Source organism: Mustela putorius, unplaced genomic scaffold (genome assembly GCF_011764305.1).
Source record: "Mustela putorius furo isolate JIRA1106 unplaced genomic scaffold, ASM1176430v1.1 tig00537293_pilon_pilon_pilon, whole genome shotgun sequence".
NCBI classification, from domain to species: Eukaryota; Metazoa; Chordata; class Mammalia; order Carnivora; family Mustelidae; genus Mustela; species Mustela putorius.
This window is the reverse complement of record NW_025422431.1, coordinates 1,218,377-1,232,143: the sequence shown is the minus strand read 5'-3', so window position 1 is coordinate 1,232,143 and position 13,767 is coordinate 1,218,377. Positions and strand designations below refer to the sequence as shown.

Below are 13,767 nucleotides of genomic sequence, written 5' to 3'. Positions count from 1 at the left end.
AAAAGAAAAACGAGGTGGGAAAGGCCCAACAACGCTGCCTGCGGAGCGCGCCGGCCAGGGAGGCTGAGAAGCGGGAAGGTCAGAACTGCCTACGCGCTCTCCGCTTAATGGGAGATTCCCCATCGCAGCAAACGCCCGCCAGCCTTGGGGCGCCTGCGCCGCCGCGGCGATTCGGCGCAGTGGGAGTGGCGAGGGAGGGCGACGCACCTGCGCGAAGGCCGCAGCGGCGGCAGCGGCGGGAGAACCGAGTCCAGTGCGATTGCGCGAAGGCCGGGGCTGTCGGCGGGGTGGGCCCGCGGAGGCGTGCGCCGTGCGCCTGCGCGCAGGGCTGCGTGGCGCGGTGGCGGGGAAGGGCGGTGTGCAGTGAGTGGCGCTGCGGGTGGGGCCGTCGGCGGCGCTGGTGAGCTTTGCGGAGTTGGGCGGTGCCGTGGAGGAGGAGGAGGTGGTGGCTGGGTCTGACGCGGCCCGGTTCGTGGGGGCCCCACTTGTTTATTTATTTATTTCTCGCGTGTGCCTCCGACTGCACGCGCGCTCCACTACTTGGTGGGGAGGGGGTGGGGGGAGGGCCCGGGGAAAAGGGGGAGTTGGAACCGGGGTCGAAACGCCGCGTGACTTGTAGGTGAGGGAGCGCCGAGCCGTCGCCGCAGCCTCCGCCGCCGTGAAGCCCTTGTTCCCGCTGCCGGGAAGGAGCGTCTGGTGCCGACAAGATGGCGGACGGGGAGCTGAACGTGGACAGTCTCATCACCCGACTGCTGGAGGGTGAGTGCGGGGCCCGGCCGGCCGCGGGGAGGGGGCGCCCCCTTCAGCCCTCACTCTCCCTCCGCCGCCGAAACCCGAGGGGACCCCGTTCCCGCTCCGCGGCGGCAGCAAGAGGAGGGGGCGAAGAGGCTGCTTGGCCGGGGGGGAGCGGCCTCCAGGAACACGGTCCGTGGGAGGCAAGGAGAGAGGGGCTGTCCCCGCGGGTGGGGTGGCCCGGCCGGCCCCGGCGGAGAGTGTCCCCGCGGACCCTCGGGGACCGTCACGGCGTCGCCCTGGCCGGGAGATGCGAGGAGCCCAAGGGTGCTGGGTGACCCTTCCCAAGGAGGGTGCGAGGATGCGAGCTTCTGTGCATTGTATGTCCGTGGAACGTGTATTTCTTCTCTGTTCTCTTTGTGCATTGCCCTTGGCTGCCTCCGATTCTTGTTCCGGGAGTGAATTTTATAAAAACCTCGTTGAGACAGTTGTTGGATGTCTTCTGCATTTTTACATGATGCTGTGGGACGAACTCGGTTTAAGGATACGTTAACATTAGCGGGAGTTGAGAACCTATTTATTATTTGGCTTGGGAAAAGAAGGAGTAAAACAGAAGTGTTTGATCGAGCTGAAGATGTACTCGAGAAAGAAGAAATATGTAAACGCGTTTGCTGAAGGCATTTAGCTTTCGGGTTTGAGCGGGATTTAATTTCTGCACAAACTTAGAAAAGGTCTATTGTGAACGCTCTTAGGTTTAAAAGGCATTTACAAGTCTTTGCGGCTTTTGAAGTTTCCGGATCGTTCTGTTTTTATTGAACAGTTTTATGTTGGGGTGGGGGATTGAGGGAAAAGGAAAAGATAGAGAGGCCGGGATAATATTCAGAGTTAATCGTAGTGTTCTATCGGTGAATCCCTTTACTCTAAAATTTGCATCACCACTAACTGCTTTTTGAGTGTGTAGAAAAGAAGATAACCCTTTTAGAAAATTTAGTCTTCTCTGGAGTGCATAGGCACTTATTTATTGCTTCAGATTACCTGAAGGTAACTGTTTACAACAGGAAAGCGCAGTATATACTTATATTTGTAAATTCATCAAAGAAGATTGTATTGGGGGGGGCGAGCTAGTTCCTTTTTTCAGTGGACGTTTCGGTATCTCATCAGTTCAGTGTGTGCCCCTTGTGTAACAAACTACAGTTTATTTGCTCCAGATGTGAAAGCTTTGCAGCAGTCTTAAGACTGGATAAGAAGCAAAGTTTTGCCAGGAACTCTTACCTTTTCCTTTACTATCAAGTTATTCCTGGGAGGCCCCCTGGTGCCTGTAGTCAGTGTTCACTGCTTAAGACTTGGACTTTAACAGCTGTGAACATCTTGCTGGGTCTGTGAGATATTTATTATGAAAAAAATTGTATTTTGTAATTGTGCATTGTTCCAAGAGGGAAAGAAAGCCACTTAGAAACTTTAATGTCTAGGTAACTTTGGGGAAAGTCCAGGCTTGATTTGTAAATTTAAGTATTTTGAAAGTCTGGTGTTTGCATCTCAACTTCTTTCCTTTTATTTTTCATACTTACATATTTGTATACTTTATATGCATAAAACAGGAGATTTATATGTTTTTAAATGTTTGATCTTTAATTTTTTGAGTCAGATGCACCTTTTTCTTTTTAATGATACTCAGAAACTTCACTAGTGGCTTGTTAAGTTTATTGGAAGAAAGATATGAAGGGAAAAGGATATGCGGAGTGATTCCATTAGTTTTGTGAATTCAAATTAAATGATTGGTTCTGGTTTTGGATGATGTCCCCCCCCACACCCTTTTTTTTTTTTTTTTTTGGGGAATGAGAAATCTAGTGGAGACTTTTCCCATTTGAAATTTGCAAGCATTTATTGACCTGCTTTATGCTAGTCACCAGGAATCCAAAGAGAAAATAAAAGGAGCTCCCAGTCTAAAGCGAATTTCTGGGCTTTTCCAGCCTCCTCTCTGTTCATATATTCAGCACACTCCCATCGGTAGAGTTTCATTACTTACTTCTTAATCCAAGGAGGTATATTTAGTTTGACAGTACCTCCTTGGAATTCTTAAATTCTGCAGACTCCTTTTCTTTTCCCCTTTCAAAATCTAGACCTATTCAGAGACATCCAGAACAGACTTGGATTTTCTAAAAAGTAGTTACTTTTATTCTTCAAATAAAATTTTTTTTATCTGCCTTGGTTTTCAGTGATGTTACTTGCTCATTAAATTTAACTCAGATTGAAATGATGGTATTTTGTAAAGCTGTCTAGCAGTGTAGCTACAGTTAGTTTTTTTTTTTTAAAGTATTAAATAAACATGTAAGTTAAAATTCGGTCAGAATGCCTCCACATTAGGGGACATCAGCAGGACTTCATCTCATTTTAAAATGTTGGTTGTAATTCCAAAACATGCTCTTGATTTTTTTCATTATATCAAATTGCCAATCAGCTGTAACACTTTCAGTGACCATATTTTATAAGTTGCTTTGTGTTTTTTGCTTTTTGAGTGGGCATATGATAGTAATTTCAAAGTGCCTTTAGAACATTTAAAAATTTTCGTCATTTAATGCAAAGCACTGTACTTATTTATTGTGTGAATAGTGCATATTCTTCCAGTATAGGATTAGGTTTTACTTGGTACTAAAAGCCAAAGATGCTGGCCATGCTATCCCCTGTAGTGACCCTGTTACCACATTCTTGTGGCTTATAATAGTGCTCTTGACTGGTTCTTTAAATTAAATCTAGTTCCTTTGGGTGTCCTGGAAAACCCGGTGAAAGCTTTTTACTTTGATCATTATTCCAAAAGGAGTTAGGATGGCATTGGGAGTATAGCATAATCACCTTGCAAACTTTATTCACATTAGAAATGTTGTGTTTATTTTGGGAGGAGGTGAAATGAACTGAGTAGATTGATGCCTTTGGGAAGAGGATAGGATGAGAAACTGCTTCCCGCTAGCTCTGTTCCCAACCAAACTTTATCCAGGTGTTTAAAACTCGTTTGGGGCACCTGGGTGGCTCAGTTGGTTAAGCGACTGCCTTTGGCTCTGGTCATGATCCAGGAGTCCTAGTACAGAGTCCCTTGTTTGGCTTTGTGCCCCGCAAGGAATCTGCTGCTCCTTCTGACCCTTCCCTTCTTGTGCTCGCTGGCTCTCTCCTTCTCTCTCTCTCTCAAATAAATAAATAAAAATTAAAAAAAAAAAAAAAAACTTGTTTGTACCAGTTGATAATTAACACATGCCTGTTATATGTATCATATGCTGTTATGTATATCATATGTGTATATATACTTTGTATATATGCCTGAATTTGTGAAACTGATCATTTCCTTTCTTGTGGATCATATTCTAAAAGTTCTGTTAGGCTGAGACAGACTAAGCACATAAGAAGCTTTCTTACATGTCCTTTTGAAGGTTAAAAGAAAGAATGGATTTAAATGAAATAGATTAATAAAACCACTTGAAAGCTCTCTTTTTAAATAAAAATTTTATTGAGATATAATTCGTATACTGTGTAATTCACCTATTCAAAGTGTATAATTAAATGTTTTTTAGTATAGTCACAGCTGTGCTGCCATCACCACAATTTTAGAACATTTTCACCACCACCACCCTCAAACACAACCCTGTTGTGATTAGCCAACACTCCTTTTTTCCTTTCAGCCTTCACCTAGCACTAGGTAACCACTATTCTTCTGTGTTTCTAGGATTCTGTCTGTTCTAGACATTTCATATAAATGAAAACATGTAATATGTGGTCTCTTGTGATTGGCTTCTTCTCATGTTTTAAAAATTCATCCATATTGTGTCATGTGTCAGTATTGCATTCCTTTTGTGGATGAATGATATTCCACTGTATTAATAAACCACATTTTATTTATTCATCACTTGGCAGATATTAGAATTGTTTCCCCTTTTTGACTATTGTGAATAATACTGCTATAATATCTACAGGTTTTTGTGTGGGCACTTCTTTTGGGTATACAGCTAGGAATGGAATTGTTGGGTCATACAGTAAGCCTATATGTTTGCCTTTTGAGGAACTGCCAGACTGTTTAAAGCCCCTCCCCCCCAAAATTAAGTTGTTTAATTATGAACCAGAAATCTAAAGTTTAGATGATTTGAAGGAAGTGCTAGTCTAGCTGCTCCTGGCAACCTCAGCTTCCTCAGGGAAAGTGTTGTGTATAGATCCAAAGCCAGGTCTGTTAGAAAAGAGCAGTTTGGGGAGTAGGGAAGATCATCTGAGGAATACTTTCTCTCTCCTGTTGCTTCTTCCTGGATAAGAAGGTAGAGGATATATAAAGGAGAAACATTTTTAAAAACTGATACGGAAATTAGGTCTGTTTTCATTTTGTTATTTGAGTGCAGAGCTGGAGCTTTTCTGATAAATAATTAAATCCAAGATTTAAATTCATTAGGATTTAGAAATCTGTTTACATCTGAATCTAGAGCTAGGATTATATATTAAAATTTAGGATTAAGGGGAAGATAGCAAATTGTATCTAGTGGGCTTTTTTCCCCCTCTACTATCTTACTTTCCATGTTTACTATTTAATGGTGTTGACATTCGGAGGCATGTGTCCTCAATTCTAACAGAGGTAGAATAATATTGTCATATATGTTGAGATATCTAGAAATAATAACTTAAATCATTTAAGTATTTCTGAAACAAAGGTTATCCTGGAAGACTTGGAATATAGGGATGCAAAGAGAAGAAATGGTTTGTAAATGCAGTAGGTTTAGCAGTGGTGTGGCAGTGGATGATGGGAATTCTCAGTTGAATTTTTTAGAATTTAATTTTGAGTGGATACAAATTTATACCCTGGCAAAAAAGTCACTGCCCTTCTAGCAGTTGTAAGTAACCCTTTCAAGGCCTACTTTCCCTGGAAACATAGAGAATCAGTGAATATAGGAAGAAGAAAGTCATCGGGGTCCCATCTCTTTTCTTGTACACCCTCAACCTTTCCCCAGGATTGAATTGGATTGCCTTCAAAGTCTTGGTTATTAATAGGTGGAATGCAATTTTTTTTTATACCTCATTTTTTGAAATACACCATACAACAGACACTTTCCATCTGTTAGATAAAATTGAAAATGCTTTAGTGGAAATTGTCTTTATTCTTCACTTAGAGGTAGAAGAATAAAAATACAGAAACTCATTCTGAAGTCAAGCAAGTATAAATAACCAGTAGCCAGTCTTTTCCTAGTGATGGAAGAATTCAGTCCCTGGACTAGGTGGATACTTGTAATGCAGTAGAAAAAAGTAGTAAAAGGACAGTGACAATGGCCCTTTATTCTGCCTTTACTCTGTTCACATGTCTAGCAGAGTGATTTTTGAGGGTGTATATATCTTCCTGAAAATCCCTGGCCTCAGGGCTCTTTCTACTTTCCCAAATTTACCTCCATCTGTGCAAGGACAAGTAAGAGGTCTTTATCTAATTGTAGGAACATTGCCCTAGGATCGTGATTATGTGCCAACACTGTGTAATTTGGAGGTTTTGATACAGTTTATTTCACCGTAAGGGAATTTCATTCCCAGAATGTTCATCAGAATATCCCTAAGTTCCCCATCTAGTCAATCAGAGGTTGACCAAAGCATTTTCTTGCTTTGAGTATTTGTCTAACACCACTTTAACTTTTCCCCTAGTTTTACCTACTGTTTTCAAGATTGAGAGAAATCAAGTTTAAGGATATCTATTATATAGCTTTCTTGAATGTTATAATTCAGTTATACCGAGTTTTTATTTCAGTTAGTAAATTGAGAAGGAAACTTCATAGGTAACTGTAGGTTTCAACTATGTTATTTGAATATTAAATAATTGAACCAAAGTAATCAGAGAAAATGACGAGGCTTCTGAGAGAGAGAAAGATTAAATTATACAGTGACCATAAGGAATGTATTTTATGAATATTGGGCCTTAACTGCAGTAGCTAATCCTGAATGATAATCAGATGTTCACTCAGTTATGTATTTGCTCAAGATACATTAGTATTGATACAGTGGGAGGTCATGTTTATACTGGTTTAGGGTACAGGTTCTGCATGTATTTTAATTTTAACCCTGGCTTAGTTTCTTTTTTTTTTTTTAAGATTTTATTTATTTATTTGACAGAAATCACAAGTAGACAGAGAGGCAGGCAGAGAGAGAGAGGGAAGCAGGCTCCCTGCTGAGCAGAGAGCCCGATGTGGGACTCGATCCCAGGACCCTGAGATCATGACCTGAGCCGAAGGCAGCGGCTTAACCCACTGAGCCACCCAGGCGCCCCTGGCTTAGTTTCTTCTGCATATTGGGGATGGTATTAAATATCTACTTCCATAATATATCTTTAGAGACTGAACAGATAAATCACTTTGAACAATTCATGGTACATAATAAAAATTCAGAGAGTTAGCTGTGGTTACTAGTATAAACCTGAACTGAGAAAGAGGTAATAGAGGACTTATTGTACTGCTGAGCCCTGAACATGCCTCATAGTAATTTTTGAGAAGACTACTCTGTGAGGATCTAACATTTATTTTGTCCTCTATATTATGTTAATTGCATACAGCCACCTTTGTCATATATGTGTATGTATGTGTAAAACATTTCTTTCCTATTTCCGTCATCCAGAGTTTGTAATCTGGTTTGGCATACTAGTGTTGGTGTTGAGGGACAGAGATACTTCTAGGCAGAACACGGTGGTGAAAGGTAATTTAAGAAGATTTGTTGTATGCCTTCTTTTAGCTAGGGACTAAACCAGTGGGTTTCAAACTTTTTGAGTCCAGGGACCACTTTATACTACTAAAAAGAATAGAGGACAAGAGCTTTTATTTATGTGGCTTAATGAGTACTGTATTAGAAATAAAACAATGTTAAAATATCTATTTTTTAATGCACTCATAAATAATAACCCATTACATATTAGCATAAATAATGCTTTTTAAAAAAACAAAAATAGTGATAACTAAATCTCTCTAATGTCTGGCTTTATAGGAGTTAATTATACAGGTATGGGGTTGGAAAATGAAGGGGTATTTTAGTAGTAGTCTTTTTAGATCATTGCGGGTATTTCTTTCATGTTATATTAAAAATCAACAAGTGGTAATTTCTTAAAGCTTAGTTGTAATGTGGAATCTGAAATATCGGTGAGTTTTTTTGTTACTTTACATGAAAATCCAGTGATCTTGCACTTTAAATGTATCTTACACATTCTTTGTCGCATGCATTGGTCATTTGGAAATACCAGCTAAACCAAGTTATTCAGATGTTCAAACGTTGACACATCTGACACAGTATTTAAAAAATCATAATTGTTAATACTACAAGATACCTGAAGAGTCTTTAAGTATGGAGAAGCTGTCAGATTCATGGTATTAGGTACAAGGTTTCCAAAATTTTAATTTTCACTTGAAAGCTTGGGTTTTATCATTAACACAAATGCTGTCACTTGCTTCCCTTGATATGACAGGCTCACTTTGTTCATTTTCAAGAGTATCTGTTAAATATCTAAGTGTAAATAACTATAGTTTGTCAGTTGTGCTTTACGATAAAGATCTTCTCTGAAAAATGTGGCTAGATTGGCTTGGAGCTAAAACAGTCACACTAGTGCTTTTCTTGAAGACCTCCATTGCACTTTGGTATGTAGCAGAAATGCTCAGGGATACTTTCCATTTCATTATACAGAATATTAAAAAGACATACTCAGCAGTGGAGATTTAATAAAACTGGTAATTTTTATTACTTGAGGGCATTCTTCAGTGAAACCGGACTTTTTGTTTCACTGAAAAGTGCACGGCAGTGAACGCCGTCACGACTACCACTACGGTTTGGCGCCACTGCTTTGGTTTGTACCAAGGTGCTAGCAGTTTTGTCCACCATTATTTTGTACCATGCAGTTGTCAGTGTGGTAGAAAAGGGGAATAACACTTTGATCCTATAGAGCTAGGGTACTCTATCTGTGTTCCTGAAACATCTGGCTCTCACCTATGTCTGTTACTTTTCTTTATTTTTTTCTCATTATTTGTTTACCAGTGTATCTGGAATCCTTTTTTAACTTAGGGTTATTCACAGACCCTGTTGAGAATTCATGAAAGCCATAGGCCTTCTCAGAAAAATATGTTCATGTATATACACAGTAGTACAGTTTGAGGTATTGCACAGAGCTCCTGAAGGCCACATTAATTATTCCTATCAGGAGACTTCAATTGAAATTATGACAGCTGCCGAATTCATTCACTTAAAACCCAAATTCCACATTTTAGCCACTTGTGAAAATTTTACTTTTTTAAATTTTTTTACTTTTTGTGGCTTAAAGGGAGACTTACGTGCTAAATAATGGTGAAATTACCATTTCGTCCTACGGAAAAAAAATTTGGGAAATTTAAGAGGTCTGGATTTAAGTTAACTTTGCTTTTGATTTATATATATCCTTGAGTAATTTGGAGGGGACAGGGTAGGGTAGAGTAAGTGTGAATTAAAATATTAAAGGTTAATGAAGATTACTAAGATTTCGTGGGGCAAACATGATAGTAGTGGGGTTGCTTCTTTTTTCCTGGCATCCTTTCTATCTTAGAGAAGACAATTATTAGAACTTGCTGGAAAAAAATAGCACATGGTTATTGAAACATAAAATTTAATTTATACAAACTACGCATAAAAACCACCTGTATTTCACATACCATTTGTAACTTAAAAGACCTGAATTGAAAAAGTTTTTACGCAAATATGAAATTTGAAATATAACGAGTATAATTTGTGTAGTCATAGGAAGAGGGGATTTCTTTTAGGAGAAGATTGTATCTTGTTTAATTGAGGTTCGATTGCAAGTGTTCATCTGTTAATGCTGATCTGTAATAAGATCTTCGTATTTCATCTTGGAAGGTATCTTTTAACACAGATAGGTACTGCCAAGTACTGATATCAGTCCACAAACATATGATTTTAGTTAATGATTTTAGTCATCATTTGGAAAGCGTTGATAGAATTCTATTACTCCCCTCTTGATACTTGCCTTTTAGCATGTCATCACATTGCACACTAATCAGTTCCACTAGAGGGCTAGGTAGAAGCTCAACTACACAGTTAAATAGATGTTGATATATTTTCCACTAGCATTGAGATCTAAAGAATGTTGTTAGAACTGTGGTTTGAGCTTAGAAAATATATTCATTGCAAATCTATGAGGAAATGAATATCCTGTTTTTACTTTTGACAGCACTGGGAGTGTATAAAGCAGCTTTGACATTTGCTTGTGATTCAGGCAGCATTAGTTATCAAAATGACTTACCACAGTATATGTTTTGCGTGTAAGTATTTTTTGCCTTACATTTTATATTGAATTATTAGGAAACACCATCAGGTTTGCAACAAAATCTTAGTTTATAAAACTCCCTGTAGTAGTGATAGTTATTATTGTCCTTCAAAAAAATTTCAGTATTGGCCCTGAGTTAAAAAAAATTAAAATAAAGCTGTCACTATTAGGCCATCATACTGCTGTGTGGTGAGGCAATTCAAGATACTCAGTTTTTGGGCGCCTGGGTGGCTCAGTGGGTTAAGCCGCTGCCTTCGGCTCAGGTCATGATCTCAGGGTCCTGGGATCGAGTCCCGCATAGGGCTCTCCGCTTGGCGGGGAGCCTGCTTCCCTCTCTCTCTCTCTCTCTGCCTCTCCATCTGCTTGTGATTTCTCTCTGTCAAATAAATAAATAAAATCTTTAAAAAAAAAAAAAAGATACTCAGTTTTTATTTCTGACAAATAGCCATGGAACTGAGAGTGGTTAAGTTCATGAACATTACTGACATTCACTAGTGATACCACTGGTTCAACAATACCTGATCAATTAAAATATCTTTCTCTTGGGACACTTGGGTGGCTCATTCAGTTAAGTCAATTTTGGCTCAGGCAATGATCTCAGGGTCATGAGATCCAAGCCCTGCACTGGGCTGGGAGCCTGCTTAATATTCTCTCTGCTTCACCCTCTGCCTCTCCCCCCCTAAAAAACAAAAACAAAAAATTAAATGCCGTTCTGCTGATCAATTGCTTCATAGACTATAGACACCTTAAATTTTCATAAGCTTTGTAAAATTGTCCAACTAGGTTTTTTTGAGTTCCATTTGTATTTTTGCCACCATCACTTTTTGTTTTGTTTTTTTCTTGGCTTCTTGAAAAAAAGGTTTTTTTTTACCTTTTTTTTTTACCTTATTTATTTGTCAGAGAGAGAGCAAGAGAGAGCACAAACAGAGAGGAGCAGCAGACAGAGGGAGAAGGAGGTTCTCCGCTGAGCGGGAGCCGGATGTGGGGCTTGATCCCAGGACCCTGGAATCATGACCTGAGCCCAAGGCAGACACTAACCAACTGAGCCACCCAGGCTTTTCTCTTGAAAATAATTTTTGCCTGTAGTTCCAAAGAGACAATTCATAGATGCTAACTTCAGTCACTTAATTCAGTATTGGCTCCCCGAATAAGATACAGATAAGTATTGGTAGTATCTGTGAACTCCCCAAGAGCCAAAGAAGACCACTGAAAATGCTTTGTTTTGTTTTTTTGTTTTTGTGTGTTTTTTTGACTGGTTATTGATGTTGCTGTCATTGTCCTCAACATTTCAAGAACTGTTTTTAAAGAAAGGTTAATAGTCTTAAATAAGTTTATTGTCTTGGGACATATTTCTTTGGCTTTTCCAATCAAACCTGATTTCATTAACTCACCATTAGTAAATGGCTTTTCTCTCTTGCTAACACATGAGCCAGTTAGAAACTTCACTTTGGTTGCAGTCTCATTTTTATTTTTGTGAAGAGATTCTGCTTTGATGAGATTCTGTTTAAAATTTTTAAATTTTTCTGATTGTTGCTTTCTGGTGAAATGGGGATGTTGTGATGAGTGCTTATTCTGGTAATGTGAACATACATATGTACATATTTTTAAGCACAGTTGTAATATTACAAATACAATGGGTAGCCATCTAATTCAGTAACAAAATAATCCACACTCCAGTGTGCTTTAAAAGTGTAACATTTGCATTCTATTTTTCTGATTTGACATGATGAGGATGCACTGTAATAAAATCAGAATGTTGCAGTACTAAAAGCAAAATGTTGCAATACAGCAACAAGCATGACACTGAAGACACTTTTGAGTTATTACTGTATCTCTGAAATTTGTAGTACCATAAGGGTGTGAAGTGGGGGAATGCCCAGTCTCCGAGTCTCCCATTGTAACTAATGTACTCTGCCATTGTATGACAAAAGTGCCCATAGATAATACATAACGGTGAGAAGAAGAAAAAAAAATAACAAGAGTTGTTCTGTTCCAGTAAAATACTATATGTGGACACTGAAATGTTACATAATTTTTATGCCTTTTCTCCATTTAAAAAAAAAATAACAGCTCACAAAACCAGGCATTGGGCTGGATTTGATCCTTGGATCTTCGTGTTTTCCCCCTTTCCTGATGTAAATGTGATTTTGCAGAAAGATTACCGATCAGGAGGAGGAGATTTTAATGCTCCCACCAAAATAGTGTGACTGATTGAATTAGGACTGGTAAAATATTGGGTTAGGGCCCATAGTGTTTAGGCCTTTGCAAGGTATTCTTTAAATTTCTTTATATATAATCATTTGAATCTAATGTGTGGCCACTAATCATATTTTGTGTCCTTTTCTATATTTACTTGAGCAACCAACCCAGGAAATGTTTGAGGGTTTCAATCTTTGAGAAAAGATAAGCACCAGTAAGCTCAGCAGTCACTCTGGCTTTTATCCTGGAGGTATAGGGGAATAGATCCCAAACAAAAAGCGGCAGTTTTACTGGATTAGAGGAGAGATGGATGTCTGAAGTCATTAAAACAGTTGATACATAAATCTGAAAGAGGAGAGAATTACATAAACTCTAACCCTAAAATCTGTAGTCTGGCCCTCCTGAAGTCATTGACTGACTTTTAAGGTACACACGTGCAAGAGAAGATTCTAAGAAACCCGGAAGAAAACAGTAACTGGAAAGCTAAAATTCTGGGTAGAGATTCCAGTATTACCCTAGTGGCAGAGGTAAAAATTGAAGACTGCCAAGTTAGGCTATATTACACTCTGAGGTTTCTGTTGATACCCCATCATGGCCATTCCTTCAGATTGACCATAGCCCTTAAGAAAATGTAAATCATTGTCACTCTACCTACTGCTGCTAAAAAGAAGATTGTCATCTAGAACTTACACAGTTTTCATTCATTCAGCAAAATGTACAGGACATTGCTGACAGGCTTAACTGACCAAAAATCAAGAGGAAAAAAGGGAACAAATCCATTGATAATTCGGATGTTAGAATTATTACTGAGGGACTGTAACTGATTTAATATGCTCAAGATAAGAAGTGATGGAAAATTTTACCACAGTCCTGGAAACTTTACAACTAAGAAAAATACATGAGCTAAAAATGAGAATTTGAGAGTTGGGCTTGTTAGCACACTAGAAACAGGCAGTAGTAAGCTAGAAAAAAAAAGTTGTATAGAAATTATATAGTGCTGAGAAAAAAATGGAGGGGAAGTAAAGCAGGAGATAGTCGAAAGGCTTAGCATGCATAATGGGGGAGTCCCAGGAGGAAAGGAAATACAGTCTGGAGGTAATACTGACCAAGGTTTTTCCAAAACTGATCAAGACACCAAAACACAGATTAAAGAAGCTCTGTGGATTCTGGTAGCAAAAATACAAATAAAACCTTGTTGAGACCCATCATAGACTTAACTGTTAAAAATCAAGAAAAAGAATATCTTAAAAGCTGCCAGAGGAAATAAGTCAGTACCTTTAGGAGAGCAATGATGGTTGATACATCACTTGGAACTATAGACACCAGATAACAATAGAAAAGCCTCTCAGTCTGCTGAAGGAAAGGAAAGAACGCTGCCTAGAATTCTAAATATACTGAGCATGTCCTTCAAAATTGAAGGCAAAATGAAGACACAAATGTTGAGAAAATGTATTGATTTGGACTGGTACTAGAAAGTATTAAAATTCATGATGAAACAAAATCCCAGAACAGAACTGCAGAAATAAATGAACAACAATAAG

General features: G+C 39.0%; 1 protein-coding gene across 2 annotated transcripts in view; it reads left to right on the top strand.

Annotated features, from left to right (window-relative positions):
- The first annotated feature begins 264 nt into the window (after positions 1–264).
- Positions 265–13,767, top strand: part of PPP1CB (protein phosphatase 1 catalytic subunit beta) — a 44,082-nt gene continuing 30,579 nt past the window's right edge. The window contains exons 1-2 of one of the 2 annotated variants that reach the window (XM_004777483.3): positions 265–400; positions 620–759. In XM_004777483.3, coding sequence (XP_004777540.1) covers positions 708–759 — 52 coding nt within the window. In that variant the 5' untranslated portion in view covers positions 265–400; positions 620–707. Of the gene's footprint in view, positions 469–619; positions 760–13,767 lie in introns of both variants that reach the window. The other variant, XM_004777484.3, reaches the window with a different exon arrangement.